The sequence below is a fragment of the Poromitra crassiceps genome, assembly GCF_964638095.1.
Source record: "Poromitra crassiceps genome assembly, chromosome: 1".
NCBI lineage: Eukaryota > Metazoa > Chordata > Actinopteri > Beryciformes > Melamphaidae > Poromitra > Poromitra crassiceps.
Window position 1 is genome coordinate 44,151,633 of NC_139623.1, and position 22,397 is coordinate 44,174,029.

Consider the following 22,397-nt stretch of genomic DNA (forward strand, 5'->3'; position numbering starts at 1 on the left):
GGGCGACGAGCGTATTTTCTCCCTGTCGCTCTGTCTCTGCCGCTCGGACGCCCAGCGATTTTTCTCCCAGGCGAATATACGCTCAATCGCTCGTTTGCATTGACTTTGTATGTAAACTCGACGCCAGCGACCAACTTTAATAGGTCGGTGTGAACGCCCCTTTACTCTTACACTCTTACACATCAAACCCGTGATGTTCAAGAGTTATTTTGTGATTGTTTTTTGTTTTTGTATTTTTGTATCCGGTGTCCCTCAACCTGCCTTGTCTACACTTTCTCCACTTCAGTTAATGATTTCCTACATTTCCAAAAATGCCTTTTAACATCCAAAGAACAGGCCTGAACTTGGGAAACAATCCGCCACCCCCCCCCCCTCCCCCTTTTTTGGTCAGAGTAAAATGTTCCATGCTTGGTTTGTCTGAGTAAAACTCTTTTTATAAGGATTTTACAAAATGTAAATGGAAACATTTATGGGGAATTCACTCCCTTAGGCCTCATGGGGAACCCGGAAGAAGGCGTGACTTAGGCACTCTATTCTTGCTTCAGCCACGATGCGGAGCATCCTGCATGGCGGCTCACCTTTGTTTCTCCTGGCAGTGGGTGTGGCTCTAGGCCTGCGTCCCCTGGTTCTTCTGCCCGGCCTGCCTGGCCCTCTCCTGGGGGCGGGCTGAGCCGCGGGCGAGTCGTCCTCCTGGGGCAGGAGCAGGTTCGCCGGGAGCGCCGTGACCGTCTTCACCTCCTCAAGGTGACACAGCAAGAGGCCTGCGAGCGAGAGAGGTAAGGGAGGTCTGGGAGTCTGAACGCGTAAGCATGACACAGCATTTCTTCACACCTGCCTCTACTCCTTCCTGCTCTGGAATTTGCACAAACTGGCAATTGGTCATACCAGAGGCTATATATATATATATATATATATATATATATATATATATATACGGTATGTTTAAAATACATGCTACATCATGCGCTGGGACGCGTCATCAGTGATGTTAGCTGGGGTCGTAAGGTGTTTCGGGTCTCTCAACATCATACACCCTCGCCCAGTAGACCCAGCCGAGGCCGATTAAGACCCCGACCCGCGTCCCAGAAGCAGCCGCTCACGGATCAGCCTTCCTACTCTGTCTGCAACATTGCCCGCGGAAGGGTTGATCACGCCCAATCTGCTGCAATAGAGTTAGTGCTACACCGCAGTATTGTAAGACCCTTCGGTGCATGGAGGGTCTAAGGCCCTGTGTGGGTGACTCTATATATATATATAGTACAGTAATGTACAGTATCCTGAAAAGGAGGTTTGATGATAGCTTGAGGTAGAAAGGTGTTTTCCTCGATAAAGAAATGTAGTATAGTGATGGAAACGCATTTGTCAAAAATAACTACGGACATGTGGACAGAAAAGAGGTATCTTTGACAGCCACAGCAACAAAAAATACAACTCTGTACCTTTTGTTTCTCCTGAGTGTAGGAAGTGGAGGGACGACAGCGTACCTGTTGCAGAGGAAAATGATGGTTGCAGAAGCCAGATGTGAATTTTAAGCCCTGTATGTATGTATGTATGTATATGTATGTGTATATATAGTATATATATATATATATATATATATATATATATATATATATATATATATATATATATAGTATATATATATAGTATGTATGTATATGTATGTGTATATATAGTATATATACAGTATAAATATATATTTAGTATATATATATAGTATATATATACAGTATATATACAGTATATATATACTATATATACACATACATATACATACATACAGGGCTTAAAATTCACTTTGCAAACTGGGAGGGGAGGGTTAGGGTTAGGGTGTTGTTCTTCAGATAGGGGGGATTTATAGATTTTGGGGGGATCTATAGACTTTGGGGGGGCTTTTTTCAGCCAATACTATAACCAACAAATATCTGCTTCTCATGTCTCATAAGCGATAATTTCACATTTTTGTATTTAAAAAAGGAAGTTCTTAACCTGTAGTTTATGCACACCTGAGTCTAAATTACTATGGCTTTTGTCAATGTGTTTTATCTGCAGACTAGGAGCCATAGGCTTTTGGTTCTGTCAAAGCCTTTATTTTTTGTATTGAGTGATATACTTTAATAAAACACTCGTCATATTATTAGGGGCGGCTGTAGCTCAGGAGGTAGAGCGGGTCGTCCATTAATCACTTTGGATAAAAGAGGTCGGTGGTTCGATCCCCGCCTCCTCCAGTCTGCATGTCGAAGTGTCCTTGGGCAAGATACTGAACCCCAAATTGCTCCCGATGGTGTGCCAGCACCCTGTGTGGTAGCCTTTTTTGGATAAAAGCGCTATATAAATGCAGGCCATTTACCATTTATTATATCAGAAGTTCTTTGTTTTGTGTTCACAATAGTGATGTGAGTTAGGTTAGGTCAGAGCTCTGGACTATTACAGTTAAATCATCCATCTTTGCTCACTACATCTGCCTTTCTTACGGTCATGTTACTGGCAAAGCTATAACAAATTTGGCATTGGGGAGAGTTCTATTATTATATCAGGCATGGGAAGTCTGTCCCACTATAAACCATTAGGCTATCTGTCTGTGTGTTTCCACCTGATTAAAGAAAAGACATTATGTGATGTTGACTGATGTTTTATGTATTACATAAAATATTACATGTTTTATTTAATCAGGTGGAAGCGTTTTTCAATCAAAGGTGAAACAACACAGATATTATGGTTTATAGAGGGACTTACCCCACACACAATTTAACGTTAGCTCCAGTTAGCCACTGTAACGTTAGCCGGCTGTTTTCAGAGCCACCAACCGACACAAAACCTGGACATTTTATTTCGGGTAAAACATGTTTTTTTTTTTTATATGGATTACGCCAGCTCTGAGTATGAAGTGCTTTGAATACGCGATATTTGGTCACAACAAATATGCTGCCTGCCGAGTGGTGAGGCTACACCACTGCCTGAGGTAACGTTGAGCTAACAGTCCGCCCTCTAATGTGTCCAACCAGTCGTCCGTATTCAGCAAACGTTCGTTCCGCTCTGTCGGCTTAACATTGTAGACATTGGTGCGCAAACAATTGCGGGACTTCTCCCCCATTATAAATTACAAATCTGCGGGAATTGGCAAAAATATATATGTACCGGTATATATATAAATATATAAATATATATTAGGGGTGTCACGATACCCTCAGTTCACGATACGATACAAAACACGATATTGGGTTCACGATAACGATACGATATTTATTAATTTTTTACAAAACTTTGATAATGAAAATATGACTGGAAAAATAGTCTTTTATTTGAAATACACAAAATGCTAAACAAATGCTGTTGTAAACTGATTATAATAACTAGAAAACAACATGGAAGATAAGGCTTATCTTTCAATATAATGTGTCACGCTGTCACAAATTAACCGTTTGTTGCATGGTAATGGTAAAAGAAAAAGAAACTATACAATCTATATCTTAAATAACTTATGCAGGCAACAAGCTGTGTTTGTGTAGGCTAGTATCTTCACATTTAATTGTTATCCTCTAAGAGGATGATTCCTCTTCAATTAATTCTCAGACTGCACTACATGTTAAGCGTTGTACAGCGTTAATTGATGATTGAAAGGTATCAAGTTAATATTACTCTTTCTTTAATCAATCCAACACATGCCAGAGAAATTGTGTCACAACGGGAGTACAGAGGTGCATCGCCTAATGACAGATATGCGCACATTAGACGCATTCAGAGCGAGATACATGTGTAGGCTGCATTGATTAACTGCTTATCCGACATATTGTGCCCGTGGAAACAATGGCACGACAATTAGTTAATTTCAGACTAGGTCTTTCTTTACAGATTAGGGGAAACACGAAACACGCGGTCCGCACGGGGATAACCGCACGGGGAAACGTGAATAAGTGTTGCGCAAACTTCGCCAGCCAGGGGAATGCATTCTATAAATAGCGCATTTAATCTTGTCGGTTATTTGAGCGTCGGTTGAGTCCCCATTTCAAGCAAAGCAATGAAAAAGATAGAGAGAGAATGCAGATCAGTGCCGGCCCGTCAGTGCAGCATGTTGTTCAGAGGTTCTTTTTCTCGCGATATCGTCACGTTTTGATATCACGAAATTTTGTGGGATGAAATATCGTGACATCCCTAATGTATATATATATATATATATATATATATATATATATATTGGTTATACCAGAGTGAGGGTTGGTGAAGAAGAAAGTGAAGCGCAGTAGGTCAGGTTCAAGACAGATCAATGATGAACTTGAGAAATGGGAGTCCACACACTGAGGATATGCTCCCGTTCAGGTTATTTAACGTTTTGATATTACAATCTTTCTTTATCAGAATCATATACCAGAGGGTTCCTATCGTGGTTCTGATGTAAACTGCCATCGCTGTTTCGACTTCGACTTTCCAAGGTTCAAGGTTCAAAGTGTTTATTTGTCACTCCGGTTGTACAGGTTCCACATAGTGTTTTACATGGTGCAAATGCAATAGTGCAGAGTAAACATAAGTAGAAAAACACAAGTACACAAAATATAAAATTGTATATAAGTAGCAAATATAAGTAGTGAACATAAGTAAACATGAATGAACATGAAGCACCATCTGAGTATTTTTCACACTGAAAAGTCAGTCAGCAGCATCTGAATGATATATTGCACACTGAGGTGTCGTAAAATGACATTCAGTTATTTTCTCTCATTGAGTAGTCTGGTGGAAGAAGCTCTATTCACCTTATTCTTTGCCCACACATGGACGCTTCCGCATTACGTCATTTCGTAATAGTATTTCCGTTTAGACTTGCCAAAAACCCTGCAGGCAAGATGGCCGCCCAGACTCCCCTCCTAAACTGGCAGAATTACTCCCCCATAAAGTAACATATCTTGGCCAATAAGTATGTAACATACAAAATAAAACAACCCGTAATATCTTAATTTCATGTAGAATGCAGAGGACATGTAACTGTTTAGTTAAACTTGCATTCCAGGAATATTGTGCTCTAAAGATGACGTTACTGTTTCGTCCTGAAACCCACATAGGTTGCGCCAGGCGTAACCTATGTGGGATTCGAAATAACGCATCCGAGATATAAACGTTATGAATATAGCCACGTTATAAACAACAAACTAACGCTGGTGATCCGTATGGAAACAGTGTTACTCGAAATGGTTAAACGTTATATCAATTTGGTCATTCAGTGGCATTTTACTGCCATATAACATAACTAACTAGCGGCTAATATTAGCCACAGTAGGCAACTAGCGCTGAACCGGAAGAACAAATACGTTTGCGTTGAACGCGGAAGAGAGAAAAAGTAGGCGTGGTGAATAAGGTGAATATGTCTCCATCTCTTCCATAAGTGATTCCTACTGCTTCCATGACTTGATATTCTGTCCTGTTTTGTTCATGTTGTTTTTCAGATCATAATTCTAAAGGGGTCAACACTCTGGTTCACCCTGCAGTTGGGCTCACTCTGGAGAAGAACTATCTAATGCTCTAAAATAAAATAAAATAAAAATACTGATTGCTACTTATTCCTATTAAAAGTCTTAGTTGATGAAGACTGTGATCTTATTGTAAGTCGTTTTGGACAAAAGCCTCTGTTAAATGGCATAATGTAGTGTAAATCTTTATGGCAGGGGTGTCCAATAGGTAGATATTATTGATATTTACATACTGATAATAGTGATCTACCGGTAGATCTCAGGCCATCATTAAGTACCAAAGATATCCTAAATGTAATTTTATTTATTTATTGTTAATACATAAACTAAATCCCACTGCGTAAATTGTAAAATTATGTAAAATGACATCTTATGCAGAGATTTTATCAAATTTCCTGACTGGGATCAACCTAAATGCTATGATGATATTCCAGCAGTTCTATGATGCTTTTTTCCCCTACAGCACCTTGTGCCACAAGGTGCTGTAGGAAAAAAAAAGCAGACAACTCTGAAAAAAGACAAAAAAATATCAGACAGATAAAAAAAAAGGCTTAATCACAGCTGTGAGGTTGTCTTCCCTCTTTATGGTGCTGTAATGTTTTATGATGCACTGAATGGGGTTTCTTGTTTTGAATGAACCTACCTGCATTATTTTCTTCAACCACTGGGGGCATCAGGGCTCCAGCTTTCTCTGAGCTCTCTGGCTTAGTGGATGGAGACAGCAGATCTGAGAAGGAGACAGAGACACTAATGAAAAAACAAAAAAACAAAACAAAAAACGACTAGATACAACCGACCACACTTTTAACTGCCTGTGTTTTGTGATTAAGTTCATCTCGATCATTTTATAGGGCTGCCACTGGATGGTACAGCAACATCAGTGCTATGATGTCACCTACCGGGTGCTGGCGGTGGGGCTGGAGGCCTCAGCATGGGCTTCTCCATCTTCTTGGCATAGAAGGCGCCATACCAGACCCTCAGCTCCGTTCCTGGCAGGACGTCCTGGAACAGCACAGGCAATTTCCCATTAGAAATTAACAAGTTGCATGGCATAAAGCCCTCCTCTGAAATCCTGGAAAAACACATGGTAGAGGAGGTCAAGGGGAATCATGGAGGCTAACTGGAAAAGGCTCGGGTGGGGACCAAGGGGGCAGCTTTCTACTTCCGCATTGACGCCGATGCAGGAGTCGCAAAAACTGCAATTCCTCAAATGGCCACTTGAGGCTGGTTGCAAGAGCAAGTCAATCCCCATATACCCCCATGTTAAAATGTCAATCTTTACACCGTAAATAACATGTTTACAGCCTGGTTAATTTTTTTTTGTCTGTATAGCTAGTTTCACCTTTGATGACAAATGTACAGGGGGTGAAATTGCACTGTATATAACTCACCTGTTTAGAGTCAAATAGATGGTAGAAAAGACTATGTTTTATGGCAGGGGTGCCAAATAGGTAGATCGCGATCTACCGGAGTGGCCCCAAGGTTCCCTTTTGGGGCCTTTGCTCTTCATTCTCTATATCAACGATTTTGTCAACTCCTCTAAATTATTGCATAAAGTGATATTTGCTGATGACACAAACTTATTCCTGTCCCATAACGATTCTCGTGAGCTTCAAGATCTACTCAACGTTGAACTCAAACAAGTGGATACTTGGTTCAAATGTAATAAATTGTCACTGAATATCAGCAAAACCAACTTCATTATATTCCACTCTAACAAAAAATCAGTGGATCATATCCATCTCAATATAGATGGAAGGGAGTTGACAAGAGCAAGGTCAACAAAATTCTTGGGGGTCCTCATAGACGAGTCAATCAACTTCAAATGTCACATTGATCACCTGTTCAAAAAACTGTCTAAATATGTTGGTCTATTCTTCAAACTCCGTCATTTTCTTCCTTTATCTGCTCTCCTGATCTTGTACAAAACCCTGTTTGAGCCACACATTAATTACTGTAACATTATTTGGTGTAACACCTTCCCCAGTTATCTGAGGAAATTAGAAAGCTTACAAAAGAAAATAATACGAGCCATATCCTGGTCGGACTTCAACGCACCCACATGTTCCCTCTTCCATAGCTATAATCTTCTGAGGCTTGCTGAGTTTAATATTCACCAAAACGCAACAATGATGTATCAAGTTGTCCATAATTTAAATCCAAGACTCTCCAAGCTCATCCCAGTCAACCGTCCCGCTCATTCTTTCAATACCAGAAATACACATCTTATTTATGGTAAGAAAAGACGACTGAAATGCACCAGTCTAAGTATAACCAATAGAGGGCCGCGGATCTGGAATGGGCTTGATGAGAGCCTGAAAACATCTCCATCCATCTCTGTTTTCAAGAAAAAAATGAAAGAACAACTGCTTAATCTGTATGTATAATAATATAGTATATTGTAATATATAGTATATATAATATATAATGTATATGATATATAATATAATATATAGTAATAATATGTATTATAAGTATACTTATACTTATCCATTGATCTGGGATTGTTTTGTTTGTTTTGTTTGTCTGTTAATTGTCCTGTTGTGTAATTGTTGTTGTGTTATACTGTATGCAGTAACTTGTATTTAAGTTGTGTTAAGTCTTCCTGCTCAGGCTCCTGCTATAAGCTTTAAGTAGCTTCTTTGGAGACCTGGCACTCCACACAATTGTATCTTGATGTTGATCCACATGTCAACTGTTTGTGTGTGTGGGGGGCGAAATAAATCTGAAATCTGAAATCTGAAATCTGAAATCTCGGGCCATCATTAAAACCCTAAATGTATAATTTTAATTTATTTTTAATACATAACTAAATCCCACTCATGTATAGCTAAGTCAGGGGGGGCATGGTGGTGCAGTAGTAAGCGCTGTCGCCTCACAGCTAGAAGGTCCTGGGTTTGATTCCCACCTGGGACGCTGTGAGCGCTGAAGAAATGCGTGCCCGTCCGCATGTCCTCGAGTGCCCACCGCCCGGGTGGGGTCGTCAAAAGGGACTTTCTGTGTGGAGTTTGCATGTTCGCCCCGTGCCCCCTGGGGGTTTCCTTCATATAGGAACCCCACACCAAAAACATGCAATATCCTGGTTGCTGATGGGGCGCCTGTTCGGAGGGAGGGGAACTCGTTGGGATAGCGTGATCCTCCCACGTGCTATGTCCTACCGGTGAAGCTTCCCCTGTCAGGTGAAAAGAAGCGGCTGGCTAACTGCCTATGTCTCGGAGGAAGCATGGAGCCAGTTTCGGCTCTCCCCAGATCGGCAGAGGGTGGAGCAGCAACCAGGATAAATAAATAAAAATTAGCACTAATGGGGGATACAAAAATCGGGGGGAAAAATGTATATAAAAAAATGTATAGCTAACTCAGTATCTAGTACAGTATTTAACATGAACAACATTATTAAATAATGTTAAACAAATAATATAATACTGTTAAAATGTGCTAAATATGTACTTGGTGGGGACAAGGGGGCTTGCGACTAGTTTTATTTTTTCTAAGTAGCTCTCATCCTAGTACTTGGGTTTACAAAACACACACAAAAATACAAAATACAACAATAAACCAGCGCAGCAGCAGCTCACTGATCAGGGACCAGTAGCAGGTGGCGGTGCGGCTGTGTGGGAAACCCCTGGTCTCGCGTTATTTCCTGCCATCTCGCGCGAGCTGCATGAAAACCAAGATGGCAGCAGCCAAAACGCCAAATGGAGACACTCCCAATGTGAGTCCACAAACCAACGGGTGACATCACACACACTCCGTCCATCTCTTTTACTGTCTATGGTGGGGACACAGAAGGAGAGAGGGGGTACCTGGTCTTTTACTGTCTATGGTGGGACACAGAAGGAGAGAGGGGGTACCTGGGAGGTGTTGAAGAACACCTCGTCGTCTTGCTGATACGCCGTCAGATTCTGGTGTGTGTGGCTGGTGGCGGGCCGCACCAGTATCATCCAGTTGCAGTCTTCCTCGTTGGTTGAGTCGAAACACACCACCACACCATCTTTCTGGAAGATCTGGAGAAAGAAAAAAACGGATGAATGTGAACAAAAAACACGAAAATCACACCCACTTCTACAACCTTCTGCTCATGTAAGCTTGATCAGGATTTTATGGGCCCACCTTCAGAGGAAATGGACCCTCTCTCTCCAGGTGGCGGACCCTCTTAGCCTCGAAGGGCCCGAACCTGGTCCTCTTGACCAGCCGCCGCTGCACAAACACCCCCTCTGCCCCATCGGACGCCCCTCTGATCTCCAGGCTGTTTGGCAGGGAGGACCTAGACAGATGTGTAGATAACATCATAAAAAACATTTTCATTGCCTTGCCTGGCCATTTCTTCATAAATGTATATCACCTCAAAGAAGCTAGTGATGCTAATATGGCTGGTCGATATGGACCAAAAATCATATCTGAGTATTTTTAGGCTGAATGGTGATAGACAATATATATATCTCTTTCTACAAAATGGGCTAATGTTCAGTGGTAAGTCAAAGCCATATGTGAGATGTCACAAGCACTTTTATTAAAATAGGGCTGGGCGATATGGACAAAATCAAATATGACAATAATTTTGATCAAATACTGTACCTCAGGGGTAGGCAACTGGCTGCCCGGGGCCGGATGCAGCCCCCGACCTCACTCAGTGTGGCCCCTGGGTAATTTTTATTTTATTTATTTATTTTTATTTACAAGGCGGAAATGTTTTGTTAGGTCAGGTTAGACCACCAAAATCTGTGTTTTTATTTTACTGTACAACCCAGAACATGACGCTAGCATTGTCCATCCACATACTGGTCAACGTTAGCATTTGAGCTAACGCTATTGTAACAAACTATATGCAGGATGCACATTGCACATGCAACATTACTAATCTGATTAATATGACATATTTGGGTGATGTACCCCATCAAATTGCTGTAGCGGGCGGTTTTAAAGCTAGAGCAAAGTTTCTGGTGTCATCTGAATGGAAGAATTACCCAATTTTAATATGAAAAATAAAAATGTTGGTATAATAAACTTTGATTACCAGTCCTTTTCATCAAATTAGTAGCTATAACTGGGAGTGATGGTGTTACAGTAGGCTACTGGTGGAAGTGCATAGTCACAAGCTGGCCCCCTGGTAGCAAGGATTTTTGTGTGTGGCCCTCTCTATCACCAAAGTTGCCCATCCCTGCTGTACCTCGATATCAATTACACACCAATAGTGTAGGGATGACTATTGGTGCGTTCGCAAAAATATTTAGAGATTTCTTGTTGTGGATATAATGACTTAAAGTGGATGAAGGCAAATAATAGAACAGCTAGAACAGTCTGTTTAGGTACTTTGCTCTAATGCAGCCTTTAAAACCAGGAAAAGACAACACAAAATTGGGCAGTAGTGGCCTAAAGGTTAGAGAAGCGAGCTTGTGACCGGAACGTTGTCGGTTCAATCCCCGGGACCGGGAGGATAATTCTGGGTGGGGAAAGTGAAAAGGCAGCAAAAGGCCCCTCCCTCGTTACCACCACTGAGGTGCCCTTGAGCAAGGCCTATAACCCCAACTGCTCCAGTCAGTAGAGATGCTCAGTGGCCAGCAGATCAGACTGTGGTTGTACTGGGCAGCATCCAGGTATGAATGTGTGTGAATGTGAACAGGGCGCTCCTGAAAAGAGCGTTGCTCTTAGAGAGGCTCCCCTGTATAAATAAAGGCAATTCAATTATTATTATGCCATATCACAATATTACCATATCCAAAAATCTAAGACAATATATAGTCTCATATCACGAGATCTATATATTGCTTAGCTTTACCTACCCCCCCCCCCCCACACACACACACACACAAAGTTCAGAGGTCAGGCTAAGACACATGGCAACAGCATCATTGAGCCCCAGGGATTCAGTGCCTTGCTCAACGACACTCCAGCTCAACTGGCAGGACTGCAAGTTCGATTTCAGTCAGTCCTGTGAGGCACTCACCGAGCCCGGCTGAGGACGAAGGAGTCCTGGACGGTCACCAGGGGTCCCAGCTCAGGACACTCAGAGTCATGGTATTGGCCACAGTCCTCGCACCCTGGAACGACACAAGAGACGTGTCACACAGGCCATCACATCCTAGGCTAGTCTGTCTCTGTCACACACACCCTCTCTCATACAGAGTTGGATTCATACTCACAGATAAACTCTGAAACATCTGGCGTCTGCTCAGCCATTATTATCCCAACCTACTAATGAAGGAATACCATAGTTTATAGCATGATAGTAGGCTAATGGTAAATGATTGAGGCAACGAGTCATGTTTGTCTAGCAGCTCATATACAAGATTTCTTAAATAAATGTGTATTTTATGTGAAGGAATATGAGTTATAAAATTGCTGCTCCAAGCCCACCACACTCATTTGATCTGGGACACTTCAGCTATAAACACTCAATGCATCATCAGCCCCTTCTGGCAGGAACAGTGGTGTAACATGAAAGCATGAACTGTTTTATGGTACGCTGGAAGCCATACAATCGGTGAATGCATAACGTATGCGCTCCGGGTTGGTGAAGGGATCCAGGATTTGAGTGGATTCCCAAACTCTAGCCGGGTTTTAACTCCGATCTCTGCTCTCCTCTTCAGCGAAATGTAACAAAGAACAGTCGGCATGGCGGATGGACCGGAGACGCAAACCTCCAAACCGGAGTCGGTGCACTTCAGCGCCGATACGACGGCAATAACGGCGGCACGAGGAGACTCGGAGCAGGCCGTTCAACCCGGCTGCACGTTTTCTACGACACTGCGTCTCCATTTTTTGAAAAGTCGGTGTAAACTGGTGGTTAAACACGTTACCTCTTGTGCAAAAGACCACTCATTTACCGAATCCTGACTCCGGGTTCCAATCCGCTCCAGAGACGGCGCAGGACCGGAAACGAGTCGCGCGCAGTGCATTGTGGGGACTGTAGGAGTTCTCAACCTTTCTCAGTCCACATTAGGGTCACGGACCATCGACATAGAAAATATATAGATACATATTATATCTCAATGTCACGAACCCGCAATTGATGAGATTTTCTATTGTTAGATATGATTTTGTCCAGACCAGAATACCATCTCTATCTGTATTGTAGGTAGAGAGATAACAGTTAAACTATGATCAACATAGATTTGTATACCTTGTCTAGTTGTGTTGACTTCTGAAATAAATGAAATAATGCTAAAATTTAACAATCCACCAATTTGCTGGGGTTCCCCAGGAACCCCCTCAAGGTCCACTGGTGTTCCCCACTCCCCACATTGAGAACCATATCATTCTAAAGTCTTGGCAACCATGTGTCGATCAAACAATCAATTAGCAGGTGCTTTGACTAAATACTAAACCACAAGACCTTGAATGTATTTACTACTTGCCACTACACGATCACATGAGTAGGCTACATGATTGAAAGCCAGTTTTAGAGACCCCTGATAAACCCTGAAAAACACACACACACAGAGAGACTCCAAATAGGTTTCTGGATTTATTTCTGCTTAAGCTTTGTTCTCCATTATAATGATAAAAATCAGATAAGAGTTGGACTCAACCGAGCTAAGCTTGCAAAAGTTTTCAAACGTATGTGAGCAATGGAACAAATTCTTTATGGGCAGGAAATTCAGAAGATGGCACTACAAAGTCAAGTTATTCAATCAATATTTATTGCTGGAAATGAAATAACCTGATATGTTTATTAGTAACAATCCAAAAATGACTGACATTCTGCATCAGCAGTCAGTTTCTGTGCACAGAGCAGATGTCAATTAAAAAAAAACACACAAATCAGGAAGCAGTTTATTAATCACATACAGGCTTACTGAATGCCTAACAAAAGCCAATGCTTTGAGGCTGCCTGTACAGGGGCTGTGAAACTCTGCATCCCGCCACCATAGCATCCCTCAAAGGTTTAAATGGTATATCTAATTGCATGGTCGTAGTATTTTCTTCAGCCTGTAACTGGGCTTTTGATTATTTCCTAAAACAGAGTGCAGTCACACATTTGGTAAAGTGTTGGGAGATGGATCGGGTGGATCAGAGCCCCGGTAAGTATACCTGACACACCGCAGTCCAAACTCATAACCCATGCTGCCTCTGCAGAAGAGCATGTTGTCGTGAACAGCATGCAAATCATTTAAAATAAAAACTCTAAAGATGGCCAACACGTTCTCATCTCACTGCGTCGATTTCCGCTGCTTTTTCACGTACCCGTTGGCGATGGATGTTGACACGCACGGTACCTTGTGCACTGTATTTCGGACGCACACGGCTGGGGTTAGGCACCCTGTGCATGCCATATATTTGGACGCACACGGTCGGGGTGAGGCGCCCTGGTGTTAGGGTTAGGCAAAGGTCAGTGATACCTTGGGGTTAGGCACTGGTAGTCACTTGGTTGGGGCTAGGCTTTGGATATGGGTCAAGGTTAGGGACGTACGCCCCAAGTCCACAGCCACGGCAAAACCGCCGGACGGAAGGCAGGCGTTTAAAAGCCCCAGTGCCGGTGCACGGTAGCAGGCTGCCCGGTGCCTCAGTTGCAGGGCCTCATCTGCAGTGCCGTGTGCGTCCAAAGCCAGCGTGCCCGGGTACTGTGGATGCCAACATGACACATAAGGGTACCGTGCGCGTCAAACATCCAACGCCAAAGGTACAAAGGGGCGCAAATCAATGCAGTGGGAGTGAGAATGGCCTGATATTGCCTTATGTAATCAGTCAGTTAACGGCTTCTTGATTATAGAAACTGCTGATGGCTGTCAAACCGGCTGCCACATTCCTTCAGTCCTCCGGTCAAAAACTCCAGTCCCGCCTTAGGAAAAAAGCAGTGCTGCATTGGGGGACCCAAGTCACATGGAGGGGCCGCATCTGGCCCCAGGTTCTAAACCGCTGGCCCCAGGTCTAGACCGCCCTCCGACAACATCCTCAGAATAACCTCAAGGCAAATCTGTTAGTTTCCTCTGTCAGTGTACTGCATCACCCGTCCTGCTATTGCAGAATGCCCTAAGCAGGCTTACTCATGGAAGAAAACAGTAGTTCACATGATGTACAGAAACACTTCTTCAACAAGCTGCTGCTTACAAAAAATAACAATACAATCATTAGCTGGATTAAAAAAAAACAACAACAAAGAACAAAAAGCAGTCAAACCATTCCATTGTTCCCAAAGGTGTCCACACTTTTGTCCAGGTGATCGAAGCTACGATACATCTTTTAAAAACGATGGGCCATGTCACAGTAACTGCAGCGACTAGCACATGGGCAAAGTTAGCCCCGAAGCCTTTCTGGAAGAAAGCCACGCCCCCAAACTCATTTGATTGGTCGCCGAAACTGCTTCTTCCTAAAAACGTGCGGCAAGGAGGGGGGGAGGGAATTTCTGCTCGCCTCGTAGCGTAATGGGTAAGGCACCTGCCCTCCAATCCAACAACTGGGGTTCGATTTCCGGTCAAACCAAACACATTTTGGTGACATTACATTTAGGCAAGTACAACAATGTGGTTAGGTTTGGTTATGGGCATGGTTAAATAAGAAAACCCTAACCCTAATCTTAACTACATCTTTTTTCCTTGCCACATGTTTTCAGGAAAAAGCAGTTTCACCGACCAATCAAATGAGTCGGGGCCGTGGCTTTCTCACAGAAAGGTTTTCTTCCAGAAAGGCTTCGGGGGCTAACTTTGCCCATGTGTCAGCGACTATGGCCAGGGGCCATGATTTCACAGTCCCTGCAGACAGCTCCACTCATTCCCTTTTGACACATTAAAACCCACACTGATAGCAGTAGTGTAAAGAATCATTGAGGAAGACGAAGGAGAAAGTTGCATATCATTTGAAAACACTGCAAAAAGGAGTAAACATTCAAAAACGATTCATATCATTCATTAATACACAGGACACGATGTTACTATCCCTTGTGCCAAAATCCGAGGTAAAACACATTTAGAAGCCCAATCCAATATTATACATAGCAGAAGTCTCATGTTATAGCCACAGTGTTTTTTGTGTGTGGAAGGGTTTAAGGGTGTTAACTTTTTATGGGCCATGTTGCATGGAACAAATAAACAACTAAAACAAGCCAATGAGGTCTGTACATGCCAGCCACAACAGACTAATTGCTATTGATGGGTTTTGATATCTTTCTTAAATATAAGGCAGACAATTTCATAGACATTTTTGTTTTGGAGCTTTTCTACCATCTACATTACATACAACTGTTGTACGAATCTTGTTTTTCTTGGTTTGTAATTTTAAGGAATTTAAATGAAGTGAAAAAAAAGTAAATACGATATTTATCTTAGTGTCAAAAAGTAGTTTCATTATTTCCCACTGGGACCAGTCTCGCAGTGAAAAGACCATCTCCCCCTTTGCAAATCATTTAAACACAAAATCATAACTGCAGAAGTTGGAAATAAAACTAACCCTCTATCACAAGAGTAGCTCGCATCATTGCACCGGTAATTCAAGCTCAGGTTTAAACTGAGACAAATCCTGTAGATGTGCAAATCATACCAGCACCACTCTTCGTCTTTGGTCCCTGTCGGGCCAAAGTAGGAAAGCCTCAAAGAGATCGCTCTTACCCTCAGTGTTAGTGGGGTGAAGAGTGACAGCCCACGCTAGTCCTTTCTGTGGTCAACAAGGCCACAGACACACTCAAAGATTTTAAAATGTTGCATAAAGTCAAATAAAAGGAACATGCAAAACAGTATTCTCTCAAATGGCATGAAGGTGAAGAAATTATCTCAGGATAGCATCATCCACACACGTACACTGCACTCACTTGCTTTTGGTGCAACATCTCCGCCCCCTATAAGCAAGGTGCTGTAGCAGGAGAGGGGGACAGTAAAGGATGATGTTTTCCATCCACACAGCTTTCCCATTCACAAAGTAGGAGACCTAGTAAGCAGGTCGGGCACTGGGGCTGGGCTGGGGAGAGAGGTGTAAGCAGGTCGGGCACTGGGGCTGGGTTGGGGAGTGAGGTGTTAGCAGGTTGGACACGGGCTGGGCTGGGGAGAGAGGTGTTAGCAGGTTGGACATGGGCTGGGCTGGGGAGAGAGGTGTTAGCAGGTTGGACACTGGGGCTGGGCTGGGGAGAGAGGCGTTAGCAGGTTGGGCACTGGGGCTGGGTTGGGGAGTGAGGTGTTAGCAAGTTGGACACTGGGGCTGGGCTGGGGAGAGAGGTGTTAGCAGGTCGGACACTGGGGCTGGGCTGGGGAGAGAGGTGTTAGCAGGTCGGACACTGGGGCTGGGCTGGGGAGAGAGGTGTAAGCAGGTCGGGCACTGGGGCTGGGGAGTGGGGTGTTCGCTGAAAACTTTGCCAGTGCAAGTTTGGGTCGGTGGATGTTGTGATGGTAGTAGTTATGGGAGGGACTGAGGCGTGCGAGTGTGTGTGTGTGTGGGGGGGGGGGGGGGGTCACGCGTGTGGCTCCCCCATGGAGGTAGAGCCATTGGCTTTGCTCTTATTCTTGGGCAGCAGCTTCCGGTTGAGCATTCGGCTGAGCGTGGCTGTTCGGCTGGCCCGGTCCACCGCGGCCGGAGGCTCCAGGTAAACCAGGTCGTTGTGCGACTGGCTCATGCCCGGGTCCTTCCGCTGGTGCCGTCGCCGGAAGAACAGCTTGGCACTCTTCTGAAGGAAGCTGCCTGTAGTGATGGAAGGACAAAAAAAGGTGTTGTCATATTTTCACTGGGAATATCACAGCTTTACTTAAATTAATGATATCAGAATCACACCATTACATTTTAAGGCAAAAAAAGAAAAGAGAATTCATCCATAAACATTTTGACTTGAAGGATCTGAAATTAAGAGACAAGTAGAACATTGTCGGTATGATAAAATCTGGCAAACCAAATGCCTGCTGGACAGGATGGGATGGGGGGGGGATACAGGCAATCACACCTGTCTTTCCTCTGTAAAAGGACACCACCTGGCTTTGCATAATGACAATTAGACCTGGAGAAACTGTACCAGCCACCACATACCTACAACAGGTGACCCACATCGGCTAACCTGACTGCAGGCATTGTTCCTACCTTACAGTATAAGAATCCTGATAGTAGCGCAAGAACTGAGCCATGCCAAATATCGTTTGACTTAGGGACAGATTGGATTGAGACGCTGCATGAAATAGGCCATGCCCATCACGGGGGAAAGCTCTCCATTCACTTCCATAGACCAGCGTCATTTTCCTTTAATTAAACATAGCTAAAAGCTGTTGTGTGGTGGGGCTGCGCAGACAACCAATGTAAAAAAAAAAAAGCCAATTAAAGTTTTTTTGTACTCCCGAGCAAAACAAGGAAGCCAATGAGTATTGGCGAGAAGAAAACTGTGGCTCTAGCTGTCAAGGAAGTAAGTTGGAGTGTTCTGTTCATCTTCTGTATATATGATCTTTGTGTGCAACACGTGACATAGGAGAACGCCAGGATTGAAGGGGGAGTTTTGTTTCCCCCCGTTTTGGGCGTGGTTTCTGAATGATGACGCGCTCCGCAGTGTCTCTATGCAGACAACACACACACACACACACACACACACACACACAATGAAGATAGATTAATGATAAATTAAGACAGAGCGGGAGATCATGCTTCATTAATGACTACAAATTAATTCCTACAGTGAAGGGCTGAACAATACTGTATAGAGAGGCAAAGTGGAACATCACTTCCTGCTTCAGCACTGTACCAGAGATTTTCATCCGCCATTTATTTTCCAATAGACATTTCGTAAAATGCTTATAAAAATAGTTTTACTGGTTCAAACCAAACGGTTCAGCTAACGCTATAATCGGGAGAGACCATAGAACAGGGGTGCCAAAACTTTTTTGACCCAACATCTACTTTTCAAGTAGCCAGCCTCCCGAGATCTACCAGTCCAGTTTCAACATCGCAAACGCACACACATCGATGCATCTTAAATCGATGCCTCACTTTTTCCCCCAATACATGATTTATTTTTTCTCACTTTACAATACAATTGCATTGTATTATGATCCATAATTAAAATAAACAACTGCATGTACTTCCATTATATTTTATTTTATTATTAATTTTTTTTCCCCCCCCCCCTCAATGCCATGCGATCTACCACACTACCTTCGCGATCGACCGGTCGATCGCGATCGACGTATTGGGCACCCCTGCCATAGAACATTTCACTTGGACCAAAACTTAAAAAATCAAAAAAATATTCTCCTCAAACCCGCATTTCTTTACGTTTTGGTAACCTCTCCTGTTTCTAAATATATCTGTACCATTTGGTTTGAACCAGTAAAACTTTTTTTATAAGCATTTTACGAAATGTCTATGGGAAAATAAATGGCGGATGAAAATCTCTGGTACAGTGCTGAAGCAGGAAGTGATGTTCCACTTTGGCTCTCTATACTGAATTCATATTGATATTGCATTATGAGAGAACGCAGCACTTACAATCATGTTTACAATATTGGCATTTCTAGTATCCACTTTTATCATGCATCGAGAGGGAAGTGTTGAGGATGAGAAGAGTCAATGTAGAATACTATAACATCTGTGGGAGGTTGAATGGGAAATCTTCTCCACAATGTACCAAATCAAGAGGTAATGGTAACTTAAAAAAAGAAGAGAGTGTGGCATGTCGTATTGCAAGTGCAATATCTCTCAAAATATTTGCAATATTTTGTCTATGTCGTGCAGCCCTACTACATTCCAGAGTTCTAAAAATATAACGTACAATTGACATCATATTAAAGTTACTTTGAAATTGTTACAAAATGATCTACTCATCGCTAACAGACACTAAGAGCACCAGCGTACCTACGATACTATGAGTAACTCATGGATGAACTTACTCGTCCGCACATAATGTGTGCTTAGCACTGATTTCCTCTAAGATGGTAGTGAAGAAAGTTCAAAAAGGAAAGGTTGAAAGTCAGTAGGAGGGGAAAGAGAAGGAAAAGACACAAAAACAGACTGCATCACTGAGGAGTAACGGGTGGCAATGAAAACAGCCAAACTAAGAAGACATTTTTAAGTACTTAAATACGGCTTTATTGAATAAGACTCCTGCTAAGGCTAGGCGTGTTAGGACCACCTCACCTCTTCTCTTCTTGCAGCTAGCTTCAGACACACACAGCGACAGAGAGGTGTGGTCCAGCTCTTCTCCTGTGTTGCTCTCCCAGTCATCCGGGGGCCGTCCCACTCCGCTCGGGCCTTCCTGTGGGTCCGGCGTCTCCGCTGGGCTACTGGCCCCTGTCGCAATCGCTGTGGTCACATCCTGAGTAGAGCTGCCCGCCGACATGGAGGCGTCCATCGCTGCGGCGTAGTCTGCCATCAGAGCCAGCTCATCATCCTGAGACATGGGGGCCTGGGAAAAGAAGTAAGACACAAAAGAAGAAGAAGAAGAAAAAACATGCATTCCCTTCTTTTTCCTCGTAAGCTCAGTGGTATTTGGTCGGTGGTAAGTGAAACGACCAAAGTGAGAGGGTTTAATGAACACAAAAGCATAATAAAAAATGCAATATAATCCACCGGCTGGAGAGTTCATTTGGTGCCCTGAGCCTTACCTTGGCTATGCCAGAAATGATGATGGTGCTCTTCTTCACTGGCGACTTGAGCTTCTGCTTGGCAGACTGGTGGAGCTGTCGGATGGCAGCCTCGGCCACCGGGTCGGTGCCGTTGAGCATCAGCAGTTCAGTGTCAGAGGAGGACAGGGCCTTGCTGACTGTGGCTCCCAGCACGGAGGTTTGCTCTGAGACGCGCCGCTCCGACAGCTTGGGCTTGTTGGCAGCACTCTTCAGGCAAGGATCTGAAGGCAGATAAGATGATCTTAATCAACAGCAATGTGACAAGTAAAGTCAAGAATGTGACACTAATAAAGACACTCAATGTAGACTGAGACTGATAAACAATAGCCACATTTGCATCTCTCCTCTGTCCCTTCATATTTTGTAGTACTGTTCATCATTAAGGCAACGTTCGATGTTCACTTTCCTTTTTAGCAAGTTTGCCTTTCTCTCTGAGTCAATCGCTTTCTTTTTCCTTGGTTTTCTTGTTGAAATTTTCAGTTTCTGGAGGCTGTGCTCCTCTCTTCATCCGTTTTGGTGGCTGTTGCTGCTCATGCTAACTATCCACTTACTTTCATATTCATCCCAAATAAACCGCTAAATGTCAAATGCATATGGATCATTACTTTAAGGTACTTTATATTTTAAGGGGGCAAGAAGTACGGCTCCATAGTAAAGAATGACCATATATCTGCGGGGGGTTGATAGGGTTTATTGATCAATAACAATAACTCAATGATTACTCTGCCAGGTGCTGAGACTGCTGGCTTTCAAAACTTACTTTCTGGCCCGTACTCGCATTTTGGAACAAAAAGTCCCCACCCACTGAAATTACAAGACACGCCCCCTACATTTTCATCTTCTCAACAAGGGAGGACAGTGCTACAAGCAAGTGGCCGATATTACAAGACATTTCATTCTGAAGTCCAAAAACTAAATGGCAAAACAATGTTGAAGCACAACATTGAAGTATTTTGCATCATCTCCTCACCAGATGGCTCTGTTGGATCTCTGCTCTTATTAGCTAGCTTACTCCCCCCTAATTGTGAAAATCTGACTTTAATGTTTGCGTCAATTACAGGATATGTCCTGGCCGATTGAAGTGGTAGATTATTACACAATGCCTTATTTAATCTCACAGTACTATAGTTACAGTAGCAGATGTGCCGATCTCTGTTGTATGTCAATTAAGGGCCAAACGGTGTCTCATTCAGCCTGTACCTATGTTGAGTCCAGGAGGGAATGGTCGCCCCGGCTTGCTCTTCACCGCGGTGATGGTGGTAACCACTGTGCCACAGGGCATAACCGTACGGTCCATCTCCACCCGCTTAGCAGGGACTGGGGTGGGTGGGTGCCAGGACCTCACCTCACTGGGCTCCAGGTAGGTAAACTGGGGAGGAAAATGTCTCCAAACGTAATGTCCTGAATTCATTCTATTATTTGTAAAAACAAGAATCCGATACGACGTGAATGTCAAACATGCATATTATCCCACATTAACTTACCTCAGTAGTCAATGACCCGGTTACGAGCTCTTTGGTCATGAGTGCAAATGTTTGCTGTCCTTTGGGCTGCTTCTTTACGAGATCAAAAGGCACTGACACCTGACCTAGTGAGGCGTCTGACAGAGGGGAAAACATCCCAAATTCAGTGGGGTACCGTAAATCCTCTAATAGTAATAATATTAGAGGATTTACGGTATTACCAAAACATGCAGCAGTTACTGCTCATGACCAAGATAATGCTTCTTCCTCATGATGAATATACCTTCACTATAAAAGGCATGCAATGTCAATCACCAATAAGCGTCTTTGAGTCATTGAAAAGCGCTATATATTATTATTATTACCTTGGGTTTCTGAAACTATGAAAGTAACTAGAAACTACTATGAAAGTATTATTATTTCTTGTGTTTATGAAACTATGAAAGTAGTTATTGTTGGCTAATTTAACTGTGTCTCTACTTATATATACACTGAGGAAAAATTAAAATAAATCTTACTCTCTTGAGGTTGCCCGTCATTCAACAGCTGAATATTGAGCTCTTTCGATCGCCCATTCAGCTCACTGGTGAGAGTGACAGAAATGGAGGAACATTGAAAAAAGACAGAAAATACATGAGAAGTTGATTTAATTTACAGGTTTAAAAAAAGAAGCAATAGAGAGCCGGCAGGAATGAGTCCGGAAGTATACTTCTGGGTTTGTGAGAGGAAAAGTCTATGGGATTTAACATGGGGGTTTCACTTAAAGAGCATGGTGCAGGTTAAAAAAAATCTGAATTGACATTTTGGGCTCATGATTACAGTGAAAACACTCCAAAAAGACAAAGACCCCCCCCCCCCCCCACAGGCCACCAGGGTATATGGAGGAAAAGGTGGCATTTTATAAATGGGCGTGTGACATAACAACAGGAGTGACATCACAAGAGGAGAATGTTCTG

The 22,397-nt window shown here is 43.1% G+C and overlaps 2 protein-coding genes across 2 annotated transcripts in view; both read right to left on the reverse strand.

Moving 5' to 3' along the window:
* Positions 1–12,355, reverse strand: part of prdm15 (PR domain containing 15) — a gene marked incomplete at both ends in the record, with an annotated part of 35,083 nt that extends 22,728 nt beyond the window's left edge. The window contains 8 exons of the mRNA XM_083644909.1: positions 579–761; positions 6,103–6,186; positions 6,359–6,461; positions 9,311–9,463; positions 9,570–9,723; positions 11,404–11,497; positions 11,600–11,648; positions 12,257–12,355. Coding sequence (XP_083501035.1) covers positions 579–761; positions 6,103–6,186; positions 6,359–6,461; positions 9,311–9,463; positions 9,570–9,723; positions 11,404–11,497; positions 11,600–11,648; positions 12,257–12,355 — 919 coding nt within the window. The remainder of the gene's footprint in view (positions 1–578; positions 762–6,102; positions 6,187–6,358; positions 6,462–9,310; positions 9,464–9,569; positions 9,724–11,403; positions 11,498–11,599; positions 11,649–12,256) is intronic.
* Positions 12,356–13,002: 647 nt separating this feature from the next.
* c2cd2 (C2 calcium dependent domain containing 2) overlaps positions 13,003–22,397 on the reverse strand; it is a 36,400-nt gene continuing 27,005 nt past the window's right edge. Inside the window, exons 8-13 of the mRNA XM_083649757.1 lie at positions 21,960–22,024; positions 21,463–21,578; positions 21,179–21,347; positions 19,958–20,199; positions 19,491–19,758; positions 13,003–17,060 (exon numbers count right to left, since the gene is read on the reverse strand). Of these exons, the coding sequence (XP_083505883.1) occupies positions 16,834–17,060; positions 19,491–19,758; positions 19,958–20,199; positions 21,179–21,347; positions 21,463–21,578; positions 21,960–22,024 (1,087 nt within the window). The 3' untranslated portion in view covers positions 13,003–16,833. The remainder of the gene's footprint in view (positions 17,061–19,490; positions 19,759–19,957; positions 20,200–21,178; positions 21,348–21,462; positions 21,579–21,959; positions 22,025–22,397) is intronic.